At 48.9% G+C, this 27,325-nt stretch overlaps 1 protein-coding gene across 2 annotated transcripts in view; it reads left to right on the forward strand.

Annotated features, from left to right (window-relative positions):
- Positions 1–9,468: 9,468 nt before the first annotated feature.
- ncor2 (nuclear receptor corepressor 2) overlaps positions 9,469–27,325 on the forward strand; it is a 58,810-nt gene continuing 40,953 nt past the window's right edge. For both annotated transcript variants that reach the window (XM_068310755.1, XM_068310756.1), the window contains exons 1-4: positions 9,469–9,678; positions 19,484–19,680; positions 20,351–20,466; positions 25,911–26,085. In XM_068310755.1, coding sequence (XP_068166856.1) covers positions 19,576–19,680; positions 20,351–20,466; positions 25,911–26,085 — 396 coding nt within the window. In that variant the 5' untranslated portion in view covers positions 9,469–9,678; positions 19,484–19,575. The remainder of the gene's footprint in view (positions 9,679–19,483; positions 19,681–20,350; positions 20,467–25,910; positions 26,086–27,325) is intronic.

Below are 27,325 nucleotides of genomic sequence, written 5' to 3' on the forward strand. Positions count from 1 at the left end.
ACCATCCCCAGTTCTGTACTGAACTTTGTGAATGTACTTTAATAATATTTGGTTAACATGAATCTATTTGAAGCTGACAATTAACTTTTATTTTTTTAATATTGTACAGAAAAAGCGGCTCCGTCTCGTCTTCAGCTCTTCTTCCTCAATGTGGGTCACGGGGGTTGCTACATGCTAATGATATATGTTCCTGAGCCGACTTTCACCTGTACGTCCAAAAGTAGACGTCTATCTGCTGTCATGTGGAGCCAGAGGACCACAGACAGATGAACGCCACGAAAAAGACAACAGGAGACACAGCTGCACACAGAAGATAAATGAGGCACAGGTGCAGGCAGTCAGGGAGGACCTGGCGACCACACAGCAGGCGGGTCATCAATAATTAATTTTAGCGGGATTGTTAACAGATGTGCCAATGGTTAGCATCATCATGCTAGCATGCATGTAGAGGAGCACGCGGTGAGTCATGTGATCCAACCTGAATCTGAGGCCGTTATCAGGTTTGTTTGTTACTGGTATGACGTTCACCCTGGCGGTAAACACGTCGCCGGCGCTGTGGACGTCATACATGAGGCGTGACGGAGCTTCACGCCTCCAGGGAACCACACTAACAGTTTCTTTAACTGTTTTGTACAAAAGCTTGGAGCTCCAGCTGGACAGAGGGTCCCGCCCCCCTGTCTCGAGCGCGCCGCTGTCTCTCCGGGCCTCACCTGGCGGTTCCACCTCTGACATGGACGGGGGGAGAGAGACCAAGTTAATGTAAATACGGAATGAATTATGCATCAGAGCCTCCGGTTGGATCACGGATGTGTTTGATCAGACGTATCCGGGGGGGGGAGGGGGCGGCTCGACATTCCGCCTGCTGAAATATACATCTGTGGCGTCTCTGGGACGTGAGATAAAATAAATATCGCTTCGACACGTGGAATGTTCCTGCTGCTACAACGGAGGCCCGACAGGTTCCCCCGTCACGTGGTGCGTTCAGGGTCTGCGTTTGATATCCCAGACGTGACTTGAATGCTGGAGAACATGTGCAAAGCGTTAACCGGCCCTCGGAGCGTCCCGCGCCGGCCGCCGCCGCCTCAAAAGAGCGTCATTAATTAACGCGCCACTATCAGAGCTGAAGGCCGGCCCCCGGGGAGATGAATGCAGGGAGGGGCCGCTGCTGGATTAAAGGTCACATCCTGTGTGTTAATCAACCCACACCCCCATGACCCCCAGGAGGAAACACGGGAGAACGGGTGCGTTATCGCCACCCGACTGGGCACCAATCGTAAGCCAGATGGAGACGAGGAAGAGGAGAGACGATAAGACCAGCATCTAACTGTTTTATTCTAAACATAATAATAAAGGTGAATCCAGTTTGTATCAACTTTATTAGCAGCGTCCTCGTGACGACACACCAACGTTTGTTTCTTGTTGGTCCTGCTAGTTTGGGAGTTTCAGTTTAGCGCTAATGTATTGTGTGTTAGCGGCCGGAGCGGCCCCTTTAAGAAGGTGGTCATGTGACCGAGGCAAGAATCTCCACCAGCGTCAGGATTGGCTCATAGACAGACGTGGAGGAGAGAATCCACTCATTTAAAACAAAACATCGTTCAGAACCAGATCAGGAAGAAAACGGAAATAACGGAAGTTCTGGATTCTTTGTGTGTGGTGGAAAATCCCAGAATGCTTTGCAAAAAGAAGGCGGGAATAAAAAAAATGGGGACCGTTCCAGTCGAAGAAGAGCATAAATGTGAAACATCTTTTCGCCGATGACGTGACGCGGGGCGAGAAAGACTCCAGCGCCCCCTCCCCCCCCACTCTGAACGGACCGGTCGGGCGACCGGCTGCTCCTTTAGGTGCTTCTAGTTTCACACCAGCAGAGCCTGAAGACGAGATCTTTAGAGCTCTTCACACCCTGGCCGAGCGTCTCAAAACGCTCAGCGAGGATTCATTCCTGGCCGCTCACCAGAGAACGGACCGGCGCTTCTGTGTCGTATTTCTGCGGCCCACACACACACCTCCCACTCTCCCACATCTGACAGGGATCTCTCAGATCGGATGTGACTCACCAGCTTTGGCAGTCGAGGGCTGAATTCCTCTGCCGTTACTCGTACGATGACCGCTCCGCTCTTTCCACTACTCCTCTCTCTGTTTTCCTGCCGCTGAGGCGTGTTGTTGGTTTTAAGTGGATTTACACGCCGTCAGAAAGATTGTAGCGGTTTATTGATGGGTTTATTTCACACGCGTGACGGAATCGGTTTGCACGAACGCACCTGGAAGGTTGTCGTCTCTGCTGGAGGTCGGAGGCGGGGTCAGAGGGATGCTTACGGAGCGGCCTGTATCCTCAGAGGAGCTTGTATCGCTGCATCGACGCTTTCCAGGATGAGGCGCTGGCTCCACGCCGCTCTGATGGACTGTTTTCTCTCCTCGCCGGCTGGGCGGAGCAGGCTTTGACCTTGGTGTCAGCAGAGCCAGACAGAAGCTGCTGAGTGGGACGATTCTCTCCTCCTCAAGGACGGGGGGGGGGAGGGGATGGGGAGCCTGGCTGAAACAGAAGCGTTTCATCTGCATATTTACAATCAGCGTGTATCTGGTGGGAAATCTACTCATCCTCACGTCTCAATGAGCCGCCGCCGCCACGCCAATCAGAGCTAACGCAGCCGCCTCTACGACATCGTATTTGTTGTCATTTTGACAAACTCCTCACTGCCCTCTAGTGGAGGCATCGTTGTCAGCGGAAACGATGGCCAGAAGTACAACAGAACCTCGAGATATCAGCTGCTCCACACACGAGTTCTGGAGGGTGGATAGAACACAAGTGAGACCGGATCTCGTTCTTTACCACGTGTTGGCGGATGGATACATCAGTGAGACCGGATCTCGTTCTTTACCACGTGTTGGTGGATGGATACAACATCAGTGAGACCGGATCTCGTTCTTTACCACGTGTTGGTGGATGGATACAACATCAGTGAGACCGGATCTCGTTCTTTACGTGTTGGTGGATGGATACAACATCAGTGAGACCGGATCTCGTTCTTTACCACGTGTTGGCGGATGGATACATCAGTGAGACCGGATCTCGTTCTTTACGTGTTGGTGGATGGATACAACATCAATGAGACCAGATCTCGTTCTCGTTGGTGGAGTAAAGATGTAGCTCGTGTGTTCTCCTTACTTTTGCATTTCTTTTCATTCTTTATCATTGTTTACATAACTTATAAGGTTAATTGATAAAAAATTAGTTGATAAAAATGTTGTTTTTTTTGAATAATTTTTGCGAATTGGTTTTTTTTTATGAGGCTGGAACGGATTAAAATAATTTTTAGAAGTCAAACAAATCAGTTCAGCCATGGAATGGATCAACCTCTTATGTCAAGGTTCTACCTCATGATTTGCCAAACAAGCCAACAGGAAGAGAATTCTGCAGTGACTGCTTCCTACAAGATCATTGTATGACATAAAGTTGTTATCAGCGTCTGTCGACATGTCTAGACATTCATGCTCCCCTGAGGATGAACCGTAACTGGAGGTGTTTTCTTTCCACCCGTTTGCAGAATTACTCAAAAATTGCTGGACGGGTTTCCACAAACTTTCGCCGAAAGATATTTCTTGATCCAGGAAAGAGTCGTTTAAGTGTGATGCACATCTGGATTAAAGATTTTTTCCCCCCTTTTTTCCAGGAGTTTTTCTAAATTTCCAAGATCGACATTTTCCCCATTCATGTTTACACCAAACTAGTTTCCATGAATTTTTGCGGAGGGGCAATGTCGACTTTATCTATCTATCTATCTATCTATCTATCTATCTATCTATCTATCTATCTATCTATCTATCTATCTATCTATCTATCTATCTATCTATCTATCTATCTATCTATCTATCTATCTATCTATCTATCTATCTATCTATCTATCTATCTATCTATCTATCATCTGACAAGCATCCTGATGTTCACGTTCTGTTTGGAGCTAACCTTAGCATGCTAGCGGTGACCTTGGTGAACCTTACACCGTGCATTCATCCTCCGTGGATCTAAATGTGGACCGTGGACATGCCCGGAGGTTCCCACTGATTTTTTGGCGTTCATCTGTGACGATCTGGACGCTGAGCAGGAAACCACAGTAAACTCGGATTAACCCTCACCGTGGGAGGACAGGCCGCGGCGCGGCGCAGCGTAGAGCTTCAACATTCTGTCACAAAAACTAAAAATACCGTCTTCCCCAATCCCCAGTCCAGACAGAACACCTCCAGGGATAAATCTGGAGTCTTTTTCCAGGCTGTCAGAACAAAGTCGATTTGACGGCGAGCAGTTTGGAGAATCAGAGCTGGATGGTTCCCGAGGCTGCTTTGCCTGCAGACCTTCATCCTCAACGCAGGAAAAGCACCTGAAAGCTTGCTTTAAACCACACCAACACACACACAGACAGGAGTGTGTGTCGCACAGGTTGCTTCACTCACGCTATCTGCTGTTGTGCTCTTATCTCGGCGCCGTTATCAGCTCCCTCTGGAGAGAGCTCTGTTGACTTTTCACCTCATTTCTGGTGTAAAACTCTTCCAAGGCCCGATTATCCCAGGTTTTAACTCCACCTCTCCGTCTCCGAGTGAAGAACTACTTCTTGCTATTTCTTCAAACCATTTTATCCGACCCTGAACCCGAACTTACACCTGTTCAACCCTCCTCCAGAGGAAACTTCTCTGCATCGGTTGATAGGAACTCTTCTTGACGTTAGCTCCCTGTGTCATCCGCTTATCTCCCCGCCATCCGCCCACAGAACGACCATAGATCCGGCGTGTCCGTGTGGAAATGCGTTGATTTGCGTGGCCGGTAAAGAAGCACACGCGTGTGGTGGAGCCTTTCTGACTGTGGGCCGTGTTTTGTGTTCCGTGACCCCCTGCGCCGCCTCCCTGAAGCAACCCATCCCCCACCCGTCGCTCCACTACACCCCGGCTTCCTCTCCCCCCACCCAGCGAGCCCCCTGAGCTGGTCCCTGGTGGGGGGGTGTCGGCCGTTTCCCCTGTCTATGAGATGTTATTGATGAGGTGAGGTAATGGATCTCCCCACTGTTCTCGCTGGGACTCTGAGGATAAATCAGACGGTGGGTACGACCCAACCAGCCATTCCACCTCTCTGAGGCTCAACTGCCATTTCATTAGTTTTATTTATGGGGGTTCTGCACTCTTCAGAACCCCTCCCCTTTCCATCCTCCCACTCAAAATGCTGCTATTCTTCTTCCTCCCTCATATGACGCTATGGCAACGAAAATACATCTACGTTGGACTTTCCTCCCTATTTTCCTGTACTATGGAGCCCCTCCACATCTCCCCCCCTGCCCCCCGCCTAACCCGGGTAAATATGTGTGCAGCTACAGCTTCTCATGTGATGGACAAAGAGCTCAGTGCTGCCATTATACCCAGCAGGCCCAGCGGCAGCGATGCTCCTCTTGCGACTTTGCGCCAACACTGCAGCCAAACGCGGCTTCGTCCTTGAGGGGAAAGACAGGAATTCCTTCATGTGTCCTCACGGCAGCTCGTGTCCCCAGGACAGATCGATTCCTCTGCCAGAGACGAACGCTGTTGTCCGTCAGCAGACTTAAAAGAAGAGTTCAGATGAAAATGATAATCCACTCACGCCAGCGATGTAGGGAAGTTGGGTAAAGTCGCTAATCCTCCGTATGTGGAGCTTCTCTGCAACAATAACCAGATTAGGGTTAAATAAATGAACATTAATCAGATCTGAGGCTACAGAAGACCCTGGACTGATCTGAGGAGACGTGATCTCCAACCTGGCTAACATGGTACACTTTGCTGTAGCCTCTAACCAAATTTAGATCGTTAGAAACGTGTTATAATATGTGCATACATTATACGAAGAAAAAAGCACAAAGACATAATCATTTAAATATTATTGATGCTACAAAATGTAATATCCAGATTAAAGGTAAATCATGTTGTACATGAACATGTTTAGTGCAGAAGAACATCAGCAGAATGTGATTTATCACAGCAAAAGGGATTTACTTTCCTGCACGATAAAATTTAGATTAAACAGGTTGTGTTTACACAGACCTTCTCCTTCATCACGTCGGTTTTATGTTTAAGTATGTTTGTGGAAATGACAAAATCTGTATTTATTCTGCTGCTGTATATGCATATAAATATTAAAACATTGTAAAACCTACCAAACAATTCATCCATGTTAGGAAAACTTTTGAGTCAAAAGCTCAGAGGTTTAACTTTACATTGAACGGTTCTCATTCGTTTGGAAGTAAATGAAATACTTTTAGGTCGTAGATATTTTTTGAAAGTGTGCTTCAGCTGCGTCTAAACAGTTAAATTTAATCTACATATGAGGCTGATAAAAGGAAGGAAAGGAGAAAATGAGAGAAAAGTGTGTGCTGGCCGTCGTCCAGGTGTGGTCAGACTCAGGAAGTCGATCTGGAATTCCAACAATGCAGGCAGTCGTTAGAGTCTTCAGAGAGATTCTGCCTTTTTACTCTGAGCGAGGAGGAGGAGGAGGAGGAGGCGATTAGGTGAATAAATGTCAGCCTTGACTTTGCAATGCAAACTGATTAGTGAATAATCAGAGGGAAATAGTGTCGTGATGAGGCAGATAAAGAACCTGCCTCTGATATCAAGATGATTCTGGTTGCCTGGAGTCCAGATAGTAAATGTCAGCGACAGCAGAATGAGTCACGACTGAACGTCAAAGTGTTAATGCAGTCTGCTGTGTTATAAATAGAAACACAGCGTCCATCACTTTAATTCCAAATGCGTCTGATGAACTGAACGCGGATCCACGACGTCTGTCTTCATGTGCTTCTGATTCAGGTCGACTTTTACTCTGGAAGACGAAGAATGCCTCTCGTCTTTTTATACGTCTCTAATCCGACACAGTTTTGAAAGGCGGCGCCAACTGCAGGCCGTTTGAATCTGGAATCAAAGCCGCATTAATCTGGCAGCTCCTCTTTTAAGGGCTGCTGTTGTGATGAGGATTCTCCCTCCGGCCTCCTCTGTTCCCAAGGATTTCCTGTTGCTGCTCCGCATTGATCACCTGACCTCCTCTGGAAGCTCCGATGGAGTCGTCCTCTCCTGTGGGACGTCAGAACACTCTTTTTTCTGACTGGCGATCATCAAAATTGTCCCCCGATAAGACGTTTTTTGTGATGACGCCTGTTTTCTTTTAACGCTCCTGATTTCATCATCCGCCCAGTTTCACTTCCATTTCATCAGAAATTCCACGGTCAGTTTGGGTACGGCGTGTTTGCCATCATCCATTCCTCATGCTTCTCCATGGCAACCAGCAGTTGCGTTTGGATCTGACCCAGACACACACACACACACACACACACACACACACACGATCTCATATACGTGTTTATGCATTTGTGAATTATTTCATGAGAAATTAAAGCAAATGCAAAATTTTCAAATTCACCATGTGACAGGAAGTGAATAAATATAAGTGGATCTGCCCTTTAATCTGGATTAGAACCAATTTCTATCAAGGTTCTGGCTCGGGGCCCGTCCTCCTGCATGAGTTTACTAGAAATGTGTGTAACCCCGCTGACAAACACAACACAACACCTCCATAGCCAATAAAGGGCCCGACGTGGAGCGGAGCGTTCCGGCGAGGAGGCAGATATTACCTTCCTGTTGTGGCGATTTACGACTGGAGAAGCTTCATCTGGTGCTTTGGCTTCGTCTTCGTCGGCTCCCTTCATCTCTTCAGGGGATCTGACAAACACAGCTGCTAAACGGGAAGCGCTGGCGCTTTATCAGCAAGCTGACAAATTGGGCATCACGGCGATAGGGGCCAGATTCCTCCAACATGGCCGCCCGGCAGACGTAAACAGCCCCACTTCCTGGTCAGTGACGCTTGGATGAAGAGATGGCGGCGCTGCTGAACCGGGGCGACCCAAACCACCCGAGAGGAAACAGAAACAAGCTGACATCACAGGAAAGGCCGCCTCTGCGCTCCAAGGCAAGGGATTGGCTGCCGACTTGTCATGTGAGGGGAATAACGTAACTTCTAAATCATACTTGTGATTAGCTTAGCATGCTAATAACAGGATCACACAGAACCGGTGGTGGTTCTAGAAGACGGAGTGGTTTCAGACCCTCCAGCGGCTTCAGGAGGGTCATTAACTGTGCTCACAGCAGGGGATGTTGTGATCTCCCAGAAACCATCCCTCAATGCTACGTCGCTGTATTCACAGCTTGTACTTCTCCGTGGGCTTCAAGCAGCACAGATGTCGACTTCCTGCCGTGTCCAAGCTTGACCTGACCCCTTCCGGGTCGGAGGGAGCGAGAATAGAGAGGGTTTTGTCCTCTTTGGGTCGGGATGTGAGGCGGAATAGGGCTCTCGTTTCGATCCAGAACATCTGAACATTCTGTAAGATTCATCAAAAGCCATTGAGAACTTTAACAGATGTCTAAGAAACAAACAAACATGGGTGATCGCACTGGTTTGTCACCCAGGACCTCCAGAAGTCCCACAAGGGTTTGGAAAGACAATGAAGTCATTTTTATTGCTAATAGCATGACGTCACGCTTTAGCTTCACCGCCTCCAAACAGGAAAGACGTCTCCATCATCATTCCACTAATAAACACGCTATCCCTCTGGAATCGTCTCCTGCCATCACAGATCTAGTTTCATGTTTGCATCATTGGCTTCCTTTAGGCCGATTTATTACATCCTGCCAAGCGGTGATGTATTGTAACTGTCAGTGTTCGTGTGTTCGTCCGTCTGTCCACTGAATATCTTCAAAACCATTGCAGATAGAAAGATGAAACAAAAAGCACATTACTCTGGCAGCAAAGGGGATGTAAATGAGATGATTTCAACTTTTGTACATTTTCCTGCACATATCTCAGGAACCAGATAATATACAAAGAAGAAACAAAAGGCATTATATTCATAGAGGCAAGGGGATGAAAATTAAATCACAACCTTGACCTTTAAAAACTAGGTCAAGGTCAAATTTTCACTTTTATACCTTTTTAGGTACACATCTCTGAAACCTGATGAGATATCCCAAAACAAAAACGCAAAATTTTCAGTGATTTTGAAGGAATCTGATTAATCAGTTCTGATCGGTTCCTCCTGGGACCGGATCACACTGGACTCCAAGAGGTTCTCCAGTCACACCTGATCCAGAATCATCTGATGCATGCAGAAGAATAAAAGATGGACTGACTTGTCTATTTACACTACATCGGTGTTTGTTGTGCCGGTTCCGTTTACACTACATCGGTGTTTGTTGTGTCGGTTCCGTTTACACTACATCGGTGTTTGTTGTGCCGGTTCCGTTTACACTACATCGGTGTTTGTTGTGCCGGTTCCGTTTACACTACATCGGTGTTTGTTGTGGGCCTGGGAGACGGGAGTCCTTGAGTAAAGAGGAGGGGCGAGCGAGCATGCGGACCTATGGGGAGAGAGAGGCGGTCCAGCCCCGCTATGGTCTCAGCAGCAGCGGCTCAGCCTCAGTGCTAGACCGCGGTGTGGAGCAGCAGTGACGGACTCGACTCGTCCGAGGACCGCTAGCGGAACCGATGAGAGCGAGAATCAGCGTTTGACCCGGATTAATGTCGGTTCCATCGAACCGAGAAGCCGTATATTGAGCTGACGAAGACCGGACGGTACCGACGGGCCGGGAGCACCGAATGGTTTCCGCTGCCCCGCCGCTAAGGTTGGTTAGCCTCCATCGCTGTTTGGGGGGGTCCGTCTGTTCTGTTCTGTTGTTGGACGACGGGGTCCGGCTAATCTCTGGAGCAGGATCGCACACGACCGTTAGCATTGAGCTTTTCTTTCGTTAGCCACACGCTTAGCCGGACTTTTAGCAGCGGTACAGGCACCGGGCGGGTCGGTGAACCGGTCGGTAGCCTCACCGTGAGGCTAGTAGCCCGCTGGCGACCAGCTGGCTCGTTAGTTTATAAACCAGGGACACGTGCTACATGGCTAGGCTAAGCTAGCGGCGCTAGCCTCCCGGGCTAGCTGTCAGAGCTGACGCGCTAGCACCAGTTACGTTTAACGAAACCGGTTCTACGTCGGTTTCGGCACAACAAATCCCCACCCCCCTCGGCCCCCAGCCCGTATCCCCGCCACCGTCTCCCGGTACCGAATGATGTCAGCTAGCTAGCGAGTTGTGAAGCTGCCCGGCTAACTGTGCTAGCTAGGCTGCCAGCTAGCTGGAGGAGCGTTTGCGTTTGTAAACAATGGTTTCAGGTGAGGTGTGTGTGTGTGTGTGTGTGTGTGTGTGTGTGTGTGTGTGTGTGTGTGTGTGTGTGTGTATGTATGTATGTATGGTTATGGACATGGATCGTCTGATCACCTGGCTCTGATGTCAGGTGTGTGATGGACGTGATGTGACGTCATCGGTGGGGGCAGGAGGTGATCCTGATTGCTCTGACCTGACCTTGGGTTTATTCCTGTGGTAACAGTTTAACTTCTTTACAGTCGGGGGGGGGGGGGGGAAGCAGGTGAGTCACCCACCTGGAAGAAACCTCATTCTCTTTTCTGATTGGCTGTCAGAACCTTTGTGACAGTGACAGATCAGGAGTCTCAGAAGTATTGATCCAGGAGGCAGAGGATGTCTGCTCCATCAATAATCATATGATCAGTTATCATCATCATCATCATCATCATCGCCTCTGATGAAAACAGCTTTTATAAATTCGATCACCTCCCAAATATTGTTAAGAATCCTCACACGGATAAATTCCAAACAGTTTTTTCACAACAAATAATTATGTGTGAAGTTTGTGAGCGAACATATGTAATGTTTCCATGGAAACAACTAAAGGAACATAATGATAAATAATTTTTAAATACTACGACACATTTTCTCATTTTAGTGTAGGATGTTTATTTTGTTATTTATCGTTTGTGAGATGTGCTCCACGCTGATGATTAGTAGAGAATAAAAAAGAAGCTGACGGTTCAGATTGTGGCAGAATTTTATTTTGCAAATATTATTGTCGTATTAGAGTAAATTTAGTAGAAGCTGAGTTTGTTGGAGAAAAACAATTGCGGTCTGATAAAGGGTACATGATTTTGAAAAGCGCTGTTTGTGAAGAAAAAAATCATTCTCTTACTGTTTTGTTGTGTGTTTGACGCAATAAAGAGTTTATTAATAGCAAGAAGAAATACAAAGTGAAGATAAATTAGTCATGGAAAATCAAAACCACGGGTTTAGTGTTTGAATCAGGGATGAAAAAGTTTTTTGTTCTCCTGATGTCTGCTTGATGATGACGATGATGATGGTCTTCGTTAACCCCGTTTCCCCTTTGTTCTACATGAGTTGCTGTAGTGTTTTGGTTTTTCTGTGCATTCTGGGATGAAGAGCCGTAACTAAAAAAAAAAAAATCACGTCTTGCTTTTTTGATGATTTTGAAAACAAACTACTCAGATACTTCTGCTTTGCTGTTTTACTGTCGCTGCATTGAAGGCACCGCTAAACCAGGTGAGGAGATAAGAACATGCCATCTCCACGGCGACAAAAACAGGCGTGTTAATGTGCCGTGTGTTTAACGTGTCGTGTGCCACGTGTAATTAAGCAGCGTTTGATCGGGGCTTAGCATACAAAGCAAAAGGACACATCAATAATCGGTCGGCACTAATTGATCAGTATTAATTAGCCCCGCCCCTGATGTGATGTAATGTAAACAGCCGGCAGGCATTTAAACGCCACCCGCTGACAGGAGGACAGCTTTACCTCCAGGCGCAGGTAAAAACAAAGGAGAAATAATCTGTCAAAATTCTGCTTGTACATATTAATGATTTTCTTGTTAATTAATGATGATTAGTGATGCTGGCGACGCATCTGGGATGTACCCCACCTCTCGCCCATGGTGGTTTAAACTCCAGCATCATCTGTGACCTGTGAGGCTGAGAAGCGGCTGAAGACATGAGGGTTCCGGTTGTCTTCAAGAAAACAGAGGGATGAATGACGGAAAATCAATTTTTAGTAAACAGCTGATCATTTCGGTTATTATTGGCGTGTAAACATCAAACGCTAGAATGTAAGGATTTGTTGCTCCTCCTTCCTGAATCTCTCATCTGATCTGGGCTAAGCAGACGGGATGGCAAAGGGTTAAAGGAGAGCGAGGCGATATCGCTCCCGTTTCCAGGAGGGTAATGGGGGCAAAGATAATCCCGTGCTCAGCGTGGAGCCTCAGGGAGGCCCATTCGCCGCTTGTTCAATTCCTTCTTGTGTTATGAAACACAATACAGTTATGAAACTGGAAGCGGGTGAGTTGGAGCTGATTTTGTTGTCGGTGAAAGACGAGTCCTCACTCTGGACTCTTGGGGGGGAGAGAAGCAGGTTGCGTCATCACGAATCCCCAAAACTGTCCGTAAAAACGTGAATTTTCTTTCTTTCATAAAGAACATTTCAAGAAAGATCTGCTCTAATTGATCTGAACGATCATTTCTGTTCATTTTGTTGAAGCAGAATGAATTCCTCTTGAATTGCGGGGATGTTTGTTGTCTCCGTTTGGCGACGCAGTGACCTTGCCCCCCCCACCCCCCCCAGGAGACGCCGCGGACGCGGCCGGTCGATCCTTCCTGGATGTGAGAGACGGCGAACGTCTTGATTGGTTTCTGCCAGCCGAGTGGAAACGCTTGATAGGGTCAGCTAACCGCCGAGATGTCATCATTGGCGATGCTCATCACACACACACACACAGACACACACACACCCCTCCTTATGGGGGGTGTGGGGGTTGTGACCACAGCTGCATGCTGGGAATTCATCCGTCCTGATTCTTCATTCCAACCTTGTTCCAGATGTTTTTCTGTCATTTTTAATTTTTAAATCCTGACGTAGCAGGTTGTGAGTCCCGCCGCCGTTCCTCCGTCCTGTTGGGGGGGGTGGAGGATTTATACTGATGTCACCGTTTCCCCCAAAAAGCATTTTGCACTTTGTATTGAATTTAAGATGGTCTTTACTGTAATTACAGCACATGAAACGATGATTACAGGGAGCGACGCGACGCCGGTATGTTGTGGTGTGTTTTACCAACCCTCACGTTAACGCCGACAAACCAGAGGGAAACGACAAGCAGTTCCTGTGAGACCCCCACCCACCCACACCAGATGAGTCGCCGTGGCTGTGTGGCGTTCCTCTCTGGCTGCTTGCACCTGGGGGGGTCCGTGTGGGGAGGACGTAGCGGTAGAACATCGTCAGAGGTTGGGGCTGCTCGGCCAGTCCAGGCTGGGTTCCACCTCAGATCCTCTTTTTACCCATCAGGTTGTTCAGTAGCACACATACCGTCCTCCAGGTCTGGAACTCACCTGTCACAAGCCCCGCCCCCCCACACAGGTATGTGGGAGTCTGGTCGGCTGCTTTTGCGTAATCCGTAGACGTTCTAACATTCCTTAGATGCAGGTGAGCACATGACCTGGATACAGGTGATCATCATATTTAGGATGTTGTTCCTTCTGTTCCTGTGGGGGGGGTTCAGGCTGATCCTTCCAGAACAGTTGTGGTTGTTGGGGTTGCTCAGAATGAAGTTTTCCCCCCAAAAAACTGCAGCCATTCAGCGGATTGTGAGTCCTGTTGCTTCCAGGCCTGAAGGAGGAACTCTTTCTTTGGTGATGTCAGCTGGACGGGAACCATCTGTGAAGTCAGAGCTGAAAAAGTCAGAGCTCACTTCTCTGAAGCGTGATTCTACTGAGCTGTGGACGGAATCAAAGGGTGGGGGGGGTGTTCCAGGACCTCCAAAAGGTTCCTCCGCTCCAGAAACGCCTCAGCAGCATCGATTTACTTTCTTATTTGCTTTTTCCACCGACCCACCGGCTCGTCTTTCTAAATACTGTTCAGATTCTGTCAGCGTTAAACACATTTTTTCCAATAGTTGCTGTTACACAATCCTCGCCTGCGTCGCTGCTCACGCTGTTGGAGTAGAAAATGTAAAAAGTACCGCCGGGTTCTCCGAGGCGACGCTGGATAAAAAAGAGGAATCGACCGGCATCGGCCAATCGCTGATTTTCCAGTTTCTCAAATCTGTCAGTTTGTGGTTTTTGTTTGTGTTATTAGAAGTGAAGTCATTTGTTAGTCATGAAGCTTTTTAAAAAAATTTTTTATTCCCACTTCTGAAATGGAATTGTTGTGAAAAACCAGTCGCTGGAAACGTACTAAAAGAGGCAGACGGGGGATTAGCGGAGATTAGGAACGGCTCTGCGGCGAGTTATTTACTTGACTCTGTTATGCAACGCAGATAACGGGACGTTGCTGTGTGTGTGTGTGTGTGTGTGGCTCCAGGCCACGCTGTATTTATCTGTGATTAGCCCGGTGGCGTTCCTCGGAGCGCCGTTTGTTTTTTCCACATTGTGGAATCCGTATTGACGAGAGCGACGCCTCGGGGTGGATGATCTCGCGGTGGAAATGCGAGTGATGCGTCTCGGTGAAAGGTATGAAGGCCTAAGTGGAGGGTAATTACAGGTGGGCGTGTCGGGCGCCGCGTGTCGTGACACGAGGATCCGTGACGGCGCAGCTCAGGAGGAGGGAGTCCTCCGAGAGCGTCCAAACGTCAGACTGCTCTCTTTGTGATGCGCCGCCCTTGCGATGCTTTCTTTTGTCGGAGGGGGTTGTGTGTAACAGCGGCGTATGTGTTTGTGCTTCTTCAGGATGCTGGCGTTGCAGCTGGACGCACAGAAGAACATTTCAAAGCGCTTGAATAATTAAGCAGCAGCGAGGAAGTAGGTCAGCGTCCGCCTCGGCTCGATGTCCCGCTCCTCGGCGAGGACGTGTCGACAGCAGGCGGGCGAAAGGAGGGCTGATAATCAATGCAAAAACGTTCAGAAGATCAATTTCCTCCTCAGACGCTTCCTGCTTCTTTCTCGTCGCTATAGAAGGAGGCGGTCTCGTTCCTTCGTGACGTCATGTGAGATCAGCTGAGGCAGCGTGTTACGCCGACGCCGTAATCCTCTTCATATCCCGTCGTGTGTGAGGCGCCGCTCTTCTCATGTCTTAAAGCTTTCTCCGTGCTCAAGATGCGGTTATGTAACCCGTGGCAACAGATCTGAGGCCGTCGATGTGGGACCGCTTCAAGAATCCCCGTTTTTCCCATCAGCTGATAAAAAGAACAATTTAAGGAGTAAAAACTGAACTCGTGCAGAAATATTTCTCCTTGCTGAGGTGGAACATTTAAACTGGTGTGTTCTGATGAATGTTCATCACGCCAGCCATCGATCGCCCCACATGCACGCACACACACACACACACACGCACAGATTGTGTTGTGTTCAAATGAATGAAACACGACGAGCCTCAGGCCGCGTTGGTCGCAGCGATTCATCAGCTGTTTAATTGAATCGATGAAGGTCAGGTGATCACACCCAGCCAATCACTGGGCCTCATCCTCCCCGATGTCATACGCAAACATTGAACCACCTGGTTTGATGGTATCACATGACGTGATGTTAATCAATCAGATGTAGCCAATGATCCGGCGCCTTTTAGTTGTGTTTGTGATCACGGCTCCACCCCCCAGTCACCTGTGGGTGGAGCTAGTCAAACACTCCCGCGTCTGGATGTATTTCATTGAACTAATTTCTGCCAGTCTCTGCATCCTTTCTTTCAAAATGGAATGGAGCCACACTTTCTATTTTCTGCTGCTTCCATTTCTTCCCATCTTGATGTTTCAGAGCGATGAATAGATTTTGAGCTGGACGTGGAGGTTCGGCGCTTCAGATTTATGCGTGTCGGTGTAATTCACGCTCACACACGAGCTGAGGCCGCAGATCGGCAGCATTTAAACAAACGACGTACCTGTAAGGTATGCAAACGCAGGGACGCGTGCGTCTGGAGGTATTTATTCATCCTACCTGACGAGGAGGCTAAAGATAACACATAATGAGGCTGTAACCACGGCGATTTAACAACATTTACATCTCACACGCTGCCTTCATGTCATCTCCACGGGCGTCGACTGTTTTCCGCTCCTCGCTCACAGCAGCAGGTGTCCTTTTTGGCGCTAATCGGGCTGCCGTTAGCACAACGCGGAGCGAGCGCCGTGACGCCCTGCGGTGGAGGGAGACGACCAAACCACATCCTTCTGACAAATTTAAAACTCGCCTGGGTGTCGCACGCCGCTGTCGGGTGCTCCTCGGCTGCTGGCTGTGTTGTGACCGCCGGCTTCCTGTCTGAGAGGCAAACAGGTGTGAGGCTGTTGGGATGTTGGTTGCTAATGGTTACGGCAGCGGCAGCGGCGGCCTGTCAGCCACAGTAGAAGTCATGTTGGTGCCGTAGATCACCAGCCTGTCAGCATCTTGCCCATTGGCTCGTCAATGGTTTTTATTTCACGCTACCGTTTCAGATGAAATATTTAACGCGCACACACACACACACACACACACACACAGTCATCCTACTCGATGAGCTTCACTGTTTCACACAGTGTGAAGCAATGGATCATTTGAAGAGCACTTCGAAGAGCATACACGCGCTGGTGCAGCTAGCCCACGCACTGGTGCAGCTAGCCCACGCACTGGTGCAGCTAGCCCACGCACTGGTGCAGCTAGCCCACGCACTGGTGCAGCTAGCTCATAATCTACTCCGACACTGAAGATTAAACCAACAGTTTATAAATTACTTAAACTTTTTAAGTAGATGTTAGGGATGGCGTCATTGGTTTGACACTTCTTTGGCCGCTGCCTGCTTCTGTTTTTTTTATTTTTTTTTGCTGTTACTCTTTGACACCTTGTGAAACTTATTTAACTGAATAAAAGGGGGGGGGCTGCTTGAGTAAAGAGAAACTGGTTCAAGCGGTCAGGAAGCGGGGGTCATGAGGAGGTATTGGTTACCATCCCGATGATACAGCTAGAAAGAAACAATCAAACATGAGGAAAAGTTCTAGAAATAAAAACACGTGATGCAACACAGAAGGGGCGTGGCCACACGGAAGGCGTGTCTGCGTGTTCCTCCTGGGACAGACTCGCTGACGCTGCAGGATTCATTTCCATGTTAGACTCAGGTGAGTCAGGAGGGAGGTGTGGACAGGGGGGGTGTTTTACGGTATTTGTCTGGATCTCAGGACCTGGACCCCCCCTCGTGGTTCACTGACGATAGGAATCACTGTGTTGTTGCGTGTGTTTGTGCTCAGCTCAGGGTCTCCTTGTGGGGGCCCTCCAGTAATGAGGCTCCAGGGAGATAAATCCTCATGAGACCTGACAGGGTGCCACATTCCTGGGCTGGGAGTCCTAGCAGCCCCCCCCACCTCCTCCTTTAAGCTCGACTCTCCGGGGCTCGGCTTTGCAGACTCGTGATGTTGTTCCCAGACCGAGCCTCGGGGGCCAGCTCGGCTCTCCCGGCCCCCCCCTTGGCGGAGCCGCTGGTCGTAACCGTCGCAGGAACCTTTTGCACGCTGATGCTTTCAGTTTAACGTCTTTAACGGCGTGTAATTAACAGGATATTATCGGCGTCGCGGCGATGGCACCTTCCATCGAGGTCCAAGCCGTGAAAACATTACAAGCTGTCAGACCCCCGAACGGGCTGGACGGCGGCGCTCCCGAGTCGGGCCAGACAGAGATTTGATGAGCTGTTTAATGTCAGTAGAATTAGACGGTTGTTTGAAGTCGGCCTCCCGCTCCGCTTGGCAGGCTGGAAGGCGTCTGCGCTCCGTGCTAGTATTTCCACAGCCATGCCTTAAAATGGAGAGGGGGGTAGTGGTGGTGGTGGGGGTGCAGGAGGATGAAATATTGGCTCGCACCGCTGAAGGCTGAGGCCCACTCCGCCGTGTGCAGAAGACGAAAGCAAAGGCGAATGAGGTGGGGGGAGGGAAGCGCTGGATGGAGGTGACTGGGTTCATTGGCGGCGCTGGCAGCGAGCCACCGACTCGCCTGTGGGTGTCTGAGGCGCTGCCAGTGCATGTGTTCAGCCTCTCGTCTGGAAGGCCCCCTTTTTTTGCCTCGCTTTATGTCGGAGCGCTCTCATTGTGTCGGCCCTCTCATCTCCCCGCTGCAGATCCCGCCTTTAGACGCGTTTCCGTTGCGTCTCGTGGGGGCGGGGGGGGTCTCTGGACCGGGTCGGTCCGGCCTGGTCTTTGTTTCACTTCTCCTGCCTGTCGTTTTGCAGATGTTCTGCGTCAGTAGAAGTTTTCTTCGCGGTGCCGTCCTGCACGAGGCTGGCTGACCAGAACGCACCGCCATCTTCGATACGAGTCGATACGGGTCGGACACGAGGCGGCGTCGGCCAGTGGTCAGTGGGGGGGGGGGGGTTGTTCCACGTCGCGGTCGTGCAGCTTTGCTCACACCCAGAATCAGCTGCTCTCCGTGGAAACGTGTGGCTCGGCTGAAGTGAAGGGACACGTGTTGGTGGCACGGTGGAAGGACTGAGACCTCGAGCGAGTTGGATAATGGACGGGGGGGGGGGCATTCCTGCACAGGTTATTTTCAAAGATGTCAAAGGTGCGGGGGCCTTGTGGTTCGTAGTTCTTTAAATAGTGCTTGTTTGCTGCTAGTTGTACTCAAGACCGTCCAGGTTGTTACCTTTAGGGAACACCCCCCCCTTTGTATTGGTTAGGGGTGTGATCAGATTAAGGATTTATAATGAATTTAACACACCGAATTATTTGACACTGACTGGCCAGTAGCCCCACACCTCCCATTTCTTTGGGGGATGGAGGGTAACTTCCGGATGCTGTCAGCCAATAACATGCACGTACGGTATCACATGACCACCTACTAAAAATCGGTGATGTAGTGAAGCGGTGCATCTTAAGCGAGGGATTACTGTTGTCTGAAAGTTACGGCAGTAAAACTACTCATTAATCCGACAGCGGCTGCAGCTACAGGCCTGTTCAGAATATTTTAACCCCAGCGCTTCCAGCTTTCACATTTCGCCTTCCTGAGAACGGCCAGACGGTTTGCCTCAGCGTTGAATATTTGTTGCACTACATCTTACAATTCTTCTCTTCAAATCCCACCGGGGTGGGGTGGGATGGGGTGGGGGCGGGGGGAGGGGTAAAGCTATTTTAATATAGTCACCATGTTCCTCTTCAGCATCGTCTCCGGTTTCATCCGTGCTGTTTTGTCGTGTCAGGCTTCTTTAAGCTCAACCGTACGCGGCGGCGTGCTCCATGCCTGGTTTTAGTTAGAGGGTCATTCTTGGCCAATGAGAGCCCTCCATAAACACCATGTGACATCTGCACAGGGCCGACATATCTATCTGTCATTGGGCTATTTGTGTTGTCTCTAAAGCCTCATTAAACTCCCGAGTATTTTTGGTTTGCTGGCTAAATGCTTGTGTGTGTCCCCGCTGTGAGGACAGTGGACCATTCAGTCGATGAGGGGGGCTTCACGCAGCAGGTGCAGCCCCCCCCCTCCCCCATAGCGCCGTGATGGGCGGTGATGATGCTAACACATCCGGACCAGAGAAGCACGCTTTTCTCCTCCGGCCGCTTCTGGAGGCGTGGGTCGCCGTGGATCGGATCCGATCGGATCTCGTCCGAATCCGACCAGCTGACGTCTGTTTTGTTTTTTTCTCTCCACAGGTTGCCGGCTGAGAGAAACGGCCAATAATGCGCGGCGCCCGCTCCGGAGCCACACCCACTTCCTGCCTGTAGAGGAAGCGGCAGTGCCAGTCATGTCCTCGCACCCCCAGTCTGTGCCGTCAAGCCGGAGGACGATGGACACGCGGCACCTGGCGAACCCCGCCGCGCTACCGCTGCAGCTGCAGCGGCCACACACGGTGAGCGCCCCCCCCCTACACAGGCCATCAAAAAAAAAAAATCAACCTTTATTTTACTGGTATTGTCGCTGTAGCTGCTTGGCGGATGTTTAGCAAACAGCACATTACTCTGAACCGGGTGGAGAGGGCGTGACCTCAGGGGGGGGGGGGCCCAGTCCTGTTTCCCCAGCTGAAACTTTCCCAGGTTACAGTGTTGTGCATACAGTCCTGTCCCCTCATTAGATGTTGGAGTTGAAAGTTCATGTTGTCATTGCGGGGGCCTTCTCCATTATTCCCCCCCCCCCCCCCTCCTAATTATCAAGATGACCCTCGTCTGCATACAGATGACAAAAGCAGACCCTGCTTCAAAGACGAGGCCCCCCGGCTGTTTTGTCGGACTTCATTCAGCCGCCTCCGGTGTTCGCAGGGCTTTTGTTGTTCCTCTATGGCGGGAGAACCAAAGGCGTGCCCCCCACCCCCTCAGGACCCCCCCTCCAACTGCACCTGTATGCTTACGTTATCCTCACACTCAGTCGGAGATGAGCGCTGGCGGCGGGCGACGCCCCGCCTGGCGTATAGGAAACAAGTCGAAGGTGGAGAAATGAGAACCGGAGAGAAAACTACAAGGGTGGGGGGGTCATGTTATTCTGTATGGAGATGTCTGACGCAACGCGACTTGTTTGTCCTGCAGGAAGTGGGACTGCTGGACTACCATTCTCATCACGCCAGGGACTACAGCCCCCACCTGGCCCAGCCCCATCGCCGTCGACCCTCCCTGCTGTCCGAGTTTCAGCCCGGGAACGAGAGGTTGGTGCAGCGCCCCAACGCCGCCATGTCGCCCGAGGGGGGGGGGGGTTCTGCTGTGGCATTTATTTAGTATAACAGCTAGTTCTCAACTTACAAACACAGCTAGTTCCTAGAAGTTGTTTGTAAGTTGAATTGTTTGTAAATCGTTATTTATTTAATCTATAATCTATATAGTCTATAATCTCCATCTGAGGTTATTTAAATGTCATTACTGCTCTAAATACTAAAGTAATGTCATTACTGCTCTAAATACTAAAGTAATGTCATTACTACCCTAAGTACTCGGCGGGGGTCGTGGCAGAAAGGTGAACTGCAGGACAATAGTTGGACATGGTGAAGCGCGTTTGTTCGTATCTATAGATGTTCATGAGTGTTCATATGTTGAGGACTAGCTGAATAGACGTGTGGTTATTCGCTCGTTGTCATACATCCGCTGAGTCGTTGGCTGCTTTGTTGCCTTTTGTCCGAAAGAGCGATTTTAATTCAAACCGCTTGGCTTACGTTGCCACGTTAGGTTGAAGCATCGGGGAGGTAGCGAGAACCCAGTGGGATTGTGGGTAGTGGACATGACACACTGAACGGATCAAAACATGATTGTTGAATAAAAACAGCAACGTAAGTGAGGATAAAGGCTGCATCGTGTGTTCTCCATCGTATTTCCAACACCTCCAGACGGTTTCAGACGTTAAACCCATATTGTTGTTTTCACGTTGGGTCACATGACCGCCTGTTTGTCCTCTTTGAGCCTCCATAACCGAGGGATGAAGCACGCTCAACGGAAATGTCACACAGGCTGCATTTTTCTGCAGTGTTATTCTAGTAAAACCTCCCCCAGCTAACACACACACACACACACACACACACACACTACCCCCCCAGTGTAATCCTGATGTAATTGGCATCTGCAAGCCGCTCCTCTGTAATGTTGTGCTAAACGGCTCTGTGGGGCAGTGGGGCTCGCGTGGTTCTGCCGTTTTTAATAGAGCGACAGGAAGTCAGGCTGAGCTGTGTGTTCAGTCGTCCGTCTGGAGGCTCGTGTACCTGCTCCATGTTTATTATTTATATAGCAAGGCTTTTTTTTGTTGTTGTTGAGGAGGAGGAGGAGGAAGATGATGAGCGCAGATGAATAATGTATATGCGTGTCATGAATTGTGCATGAATCTCGGGGTGTAAGTCACAGGAATGTGTTTTTTATTCCCTCTCCTCTCATCGCAGCCACTCTTTTTTTTTTTCTTATTAAAAGTGTGAAATTGGAAAATTTAGGACTCAGTTTGGATTCCGGCCTTCTGTGCCGGTCTGGTTTAACGGCGCTTTTGGGCACGCCGGTCCTTGGCGACCACCGTTTCTCCACAGGGTCTGTTTGAGATAATAACCGTCGTAGAGGCGATACGGGAGGCGGGCCCTCGCCTCATTCAGGAGACGGTGACATCAAGCGTCCGTGGGCGGCGAGCCGTCAGCGTTTCTTTACAATCTGGAGCTCTGAATGGTGGAACTGGTCCCTACTGGTCGGCGTTCTCGTGTTCGTCAGTGATTGTGCACAACTCCACCCCCCCCACCCCACCAGCTGCGCTGATGAATGTTTCTCCTCTTTAACCGTCGTGGATTCAGGGCGAGGTGATAATGACGCCGTTCATTCAATGCTCCAAATGCACCATAATTACAGGTCAGAAAACCACCACAGCGTAATCACTGGTGAGCCACAGCGCTGGCTGTTTGCTTCATCCTCCTCGTTACTCCAGGCGATATCCCAGCCACTCCGCCTCCTCCCATCTGTCTGAGATCGCCCAGACCACTTGAACGAGGGAAAGAATACATTTTACAGCGAGCAGAACAAGACCAAGAAACCACTCGGCGTGGTTTCTTTTCCAGCCGGAACAGAGGACAGTTTTCCGCTGCTCCGATGCGACGTCTCTTCATACGAGGACAGAAAATCCTCGGATTGAAGTCGCTGGAAGCCGCAAAATGTTTTGCTTCAGAATAAAGTGAAGGGATCAATCTGATGGAGAGCTGGTTTACTAGAAAAAGCTTTTATTATGTTTTGATGCAGCATTTAGGGCCACATCAGCATATAGTAACTGCTGTCCTCAAAGGGCCAGATGTAACTAACAAATGTAACTAAATGTAACTTCAATAATTAATAAATTGAGTTATTTAAGTTATAAACATTTAGGTTATATTAAAGAAAAATGCTTGTTTCTCTGTTATAACATAAGTTCTTTTAATTTCTCAGGTTATTAAACCCACAGAAATTGAGGATTAAACTATCCAATGAATAAATAAAAATAACATCAAACACAAGTTAGGACATTAACTTTGTTCAAAACGTTTATGACTGTGTTAAAATGGGCTGAATTAGTGCATTGTAGGAAATGTAGTTTTTGGTCAAAGCACACTTTTGACCTATTTATTTTTAGACACTGACCTTTAATGCTCTCGCGGGCCACAGAAAATGATGCGGCGGGCCACATTTGGCCCCCGGGCCTTGAGTTTGACACGTGTGATTTCAGTCTTTGCTCAGAACTCGATAGCTGGAGCACATTTTAAAGTTCGGGGTCCCTCCTCCATGTGATTTGTCTATTTCATTAATCCCAGCTGTGGTGGAGCTAGCTTGGCTGTTCCGTTAGCCGTCCCTGGGCAGCTCACAACGAGGAGATGGCCGTCTTTTTGCACGACCCCCCCCCCCCACATACACACACACATACAGTGGAGCCCCCCCGTCCTCCACCTCCACACACATCTCTGGCTCTCATCCTCCTGACAAATCCTCCTCAGGGATCAGATTATTCTGCACGCTCACAGGAGGGATGTGGAATGAAAGGCGAAGAGAAGAGATGGGGGGGGCAGGGGGGGCTGGAGCTGGATGATGTGATTATGTAAGTGCCAACCCTCTATGGAGATGAGGAAGTGTGTGATTGAATGAGTGAGAAAAATGTGTTGGGTGGGAGTCACACACCATCTGGATCTCAGTTTGGGACTCGGGTTTCTGTGCAGCCGTGCAGACAAACACCCTCCATCTCTTCCCCCCTTTGCCCCGGCGACACCTTTTGACATGCAGATTTGCCCCCCACATGTTACATAAGTGCCACGGCTTATCTGCCCCGCGTGACTCCGCTGTGCCGCCCCAGGAGGATGCACACCAGTGTTCATTTTACCTCCAGAAAGTAGTGCATCCCTGGGATGCGCTTCAAGAAAAAAAATGTGCATCCCAACATGACGTTTATGCATTCCAAAAGTAATAAAAGAATACACGAGTTTTGCCAATAGTACAATATAAAAACTAAACAAACTGTTAATTTTAATGTTTTTATTAATAACATAACTGAAAAAAGTAAAATTATATTTGTTTTCTCATTTAAGAAAACATTTCAGAAATAAAGATGTAATTGTTTGTTTGTTTTTTCCACTTTTTCTTTTCACACAATAGTTTTCTTTACCTTTAATTCATATATTCTCCTGTGGACACGGCACCAAGCTGACAAAACCTTCTCCACACAGATTTCAGTAATATCTGTAGTAATATCTGTAGTAATATCTGTAGTAGTATCTGTAGTAATATCTGTAGTAGTATCTGTCTTTTTCTTCAATAACTTTTAATTGTTTTTTATTCAAGAAAACACTTGCTTTTTCTTCAACTTTTGCATCTTTTTCCAGAGGCATAATGATAATCAATCAGAATCAATCAACCTTTATTTGTTTAGTGCTTAATCACATCAGCAGACATTTCAAAGAACTTTAACAGATAGACAAACCCAACAGGACCCAACAGGGCCTAACTAACTCCTCTCTCACTGCAACGCGTAAAACGCGCAGACGTCGTGTTGCCGTTTGGTCGATTTTAATAAGACAGAATCACACAGTCTCCTTACGAGAAACCCACGCCATATCAAAACAGAATTGAGATTTCTGGTTTCGAAATTTACGTGGAGAAACGGAAAAATTGTGAATATTTTTGTTGAACGGAAGTGCATTTAAAGTCTTTGCGTCCCAGAGACCCGTCCCTGTCAAAAAATGTGCGTCTAGGACGCACGTAAACTAGAACACTGCTACACCAGCACCCTGCGAGGCACAGGCGCCATGCTTAAAACCACCACACGCTGGACCACTGCGGGACCCGACCGGCAATCATGGGTAAATTTTCCCGCTTCTTCCTCTGAAGCCACATCCATTCTGACACTGACAGCATCTGCCCCCGGGGCAGGCCGAACAGAGAGGCTTTCACATGTGGGCTAATAAAACCAGCCCGAGCTGCGGCGCTAGCGCGTTTAACATTCAGGAGTGGTCATTTGACAACACACACTCCACTCCTACCCACACATCCAGCAGATCACCACCAGATCGCATTACAGCGCGGCGCTCCCCCCTCCTCCAGCGGCTGTTAGCGTAATTGTTAGCATTCCTGCCCCTCCAGATCACTTGGAGTTTTGGGGGTACAGGCTAGGGAGAGCTCCCAAACTAAACACGTTTCTGGCTTTGTGTGTTTTAGCCTAGCAGAGCAGAGCAGAGCAGCTCCGGAATGATCTGCTGTTTTTAGAACTATTAGACGGTAGCGAGACGCCCCCTCCCACCCCCCAAAAAAGGAAAAAACAACAGAGCTTCCTGGAGCGTGTTCCAGCTGAAGAACCGGGCCTCAGCGATGACTTTAACGGCGAATCAAATGGAGCCAGATGGCCTCTGTGCGCGCCTCGAACACAAAAGTAAAGATTTGGGTCAGCCTGATGTAACGCTGCCGTCTTCACAAACGTGTCTTTGTGCGGTTAAATTTAGCCGACATAAATAGGATTTGATTAGGGCTGTCGGGTTTAAACCGAACCAGCGCCTGGGTTCTCACGCAGGAACATCAACGCCGTGTTCAGTCAGGGTTGTTTGACTCGTGTCTCACGCGGCGTCACATGTTACCTCCTAGTGTTCATGTCTTTCGTTTCATTAGGTCTGAATTTAACTCTGTTCCTCCTAGGACAGGGGCGTCAATCTCATTTTTATTGTCCTCAAAGGGCCAGATGTAACTAATAACTCAATGTAATGTTAAATAAATGTAACTGCTCCTTAATGGTAATTCACTCACAATATATAATTCATTCAAGTTGCAAATATAGTAGTTGTAACATGCATCCTTTTAATTTGTCAGGTTATAAATCCATCCAAGGATCGAACTATCCAAGTGAATTAAAAAAAAACCACATCAAACGCGAGTTAAGACATGAATTTTGTTTTTTTTGTCAGAGTTAAAATGGAAGTAATTACTGCACTGTGGGAAATGTAGTTTTAAAATGATGTGGTGGGCCACATTTGGCCCCCGGGCCTTACGTTTGACACATGTGTCCTAGGAAGTCGACCCAGTTCGTAAAAAGGACACCAGAACACCGACTCTTCACCAGTCGTCCACCCGTCCAGTCACTTTGTTCTTCTGTTGGTTTCTAATCCTCATCTGCTTTTTTTCTTCCCAGAGGACAAGAGCAGCATATTCGCTATGAGCACATCTACCTGCCGGAGCCCAGCCAATCAGAGCTGGAGTACGCCGAGATCAAACGACCTCGTCTGGAGATGGGACCCGAGTCTCTGATGAGGCCGTCGTCCCACCGACCACAGCTACCTCTGGGAGCAGCAGAGGACATGGCGAAGGTCGGTCCCGTCTGGAAAGCACGTTATACACTGTGGATAACACGTGTTTTATAACGCGTATCTCGTGTGTGAAGCAAATAATACCCCCCACCCCCTCATCCTGACCTCCACCCACTGGAACAAATCCATATCCTGTGTTAAATCTAGCGACAATATGCTGCACGGATCAGTGAGTTTCATTGATCAACACTGAACCGCCGTTGCTGGGAAATCCTCACCGATGCCTGACGGAGCGACACGTTTTCAACGATTCCGCACAAATAACGATTCAGAGCGGCGACTCATTTTTATACAACTTACTGTATTTTCCACACTGTAAGGCGCACTGAACTGTAAGGCGCACTGTTGGTTTTTGAGAAAATGGAAGGCTTTCAGGTGCGCCTTATAGTGCGGAAAATACTGTATTTCTCGATCTTTGTTTTTCTCGTGGCTTCCATCCTCCTTCAGCGGCACGGGGGCTATTATTAGACGCACCTCGCCAGAAGTGTTAGAAGAAGGCTGAGCGTCGCAGGAAATGGAGCCGTGTGAGGGAGCCGCCAAACAATTAATAAATAATAGAGCTGACCTAGATTTCAAAAGACTGAAGATGAAACTGTGAAGCGCTCTAAAGACGGCTGCTCCGTGATGGGGAGGGGTCCCTGACATTTCATTATCAGACTGCATAGGGAAGCAGACTGCCTGGGAATAGTAAATAGATACACACACACACACACACACACAGAGACTGGTGTGTGTGTGTGTGTGTGTGTGTGTGTGAGAAAAAGACAGACTCTTCAGCTTGCACAGGAATATTCAGGAATGCCAGCGATTCCCCTCGGAGCAGAGAGGGCTGTGAAACCATTACACAAGTCATGTCAGATGAGACGGCTTCAGCGGTATCAGGGGGAGGCGGAGCATCTAGGGGAGGCGGGGCTAGGAGCGAGGTTATAGGTACGACCAGATGTAACACGAACAGCCTGAACGGTGACTTCCTGTCCGCCGGTTTGTGACCTGGCGCCATGGTTTTACTAACCCGGTAACCCCTCGCTGTAAAAAACCAGTCATCAAATCTGCCGTAGCAGCAGATCTACGGGCAGCCGGAGAAACGCGACACACTCCAATCCGCCCGACGACTGACGAGAATCCGCTCAGGATTGGACGAAAGAAAAAAAGTAAAGCCACCTAAAGGAGCATTTATACGGAGCGGAGGGCAGTGACACCATCATAACTGCTTCTGTGGTGCGACATGGAACCCATCGTG

The sequence above is a fragment of the Antennarius striatus genome, chromosome 3 (assembly GCF_040054535.1).
Source record: "Antennarius striatus isolate MH-2024 chromosome 3, ASM4005453v1, whole genome shotgun sequence".
Taxonomy (NCBI): Eukaryota; Metazoa; Chordata; class Actinopteri; order Lophiiformes; family Antennariidae; genus Antennarius; species Antennarius striatus.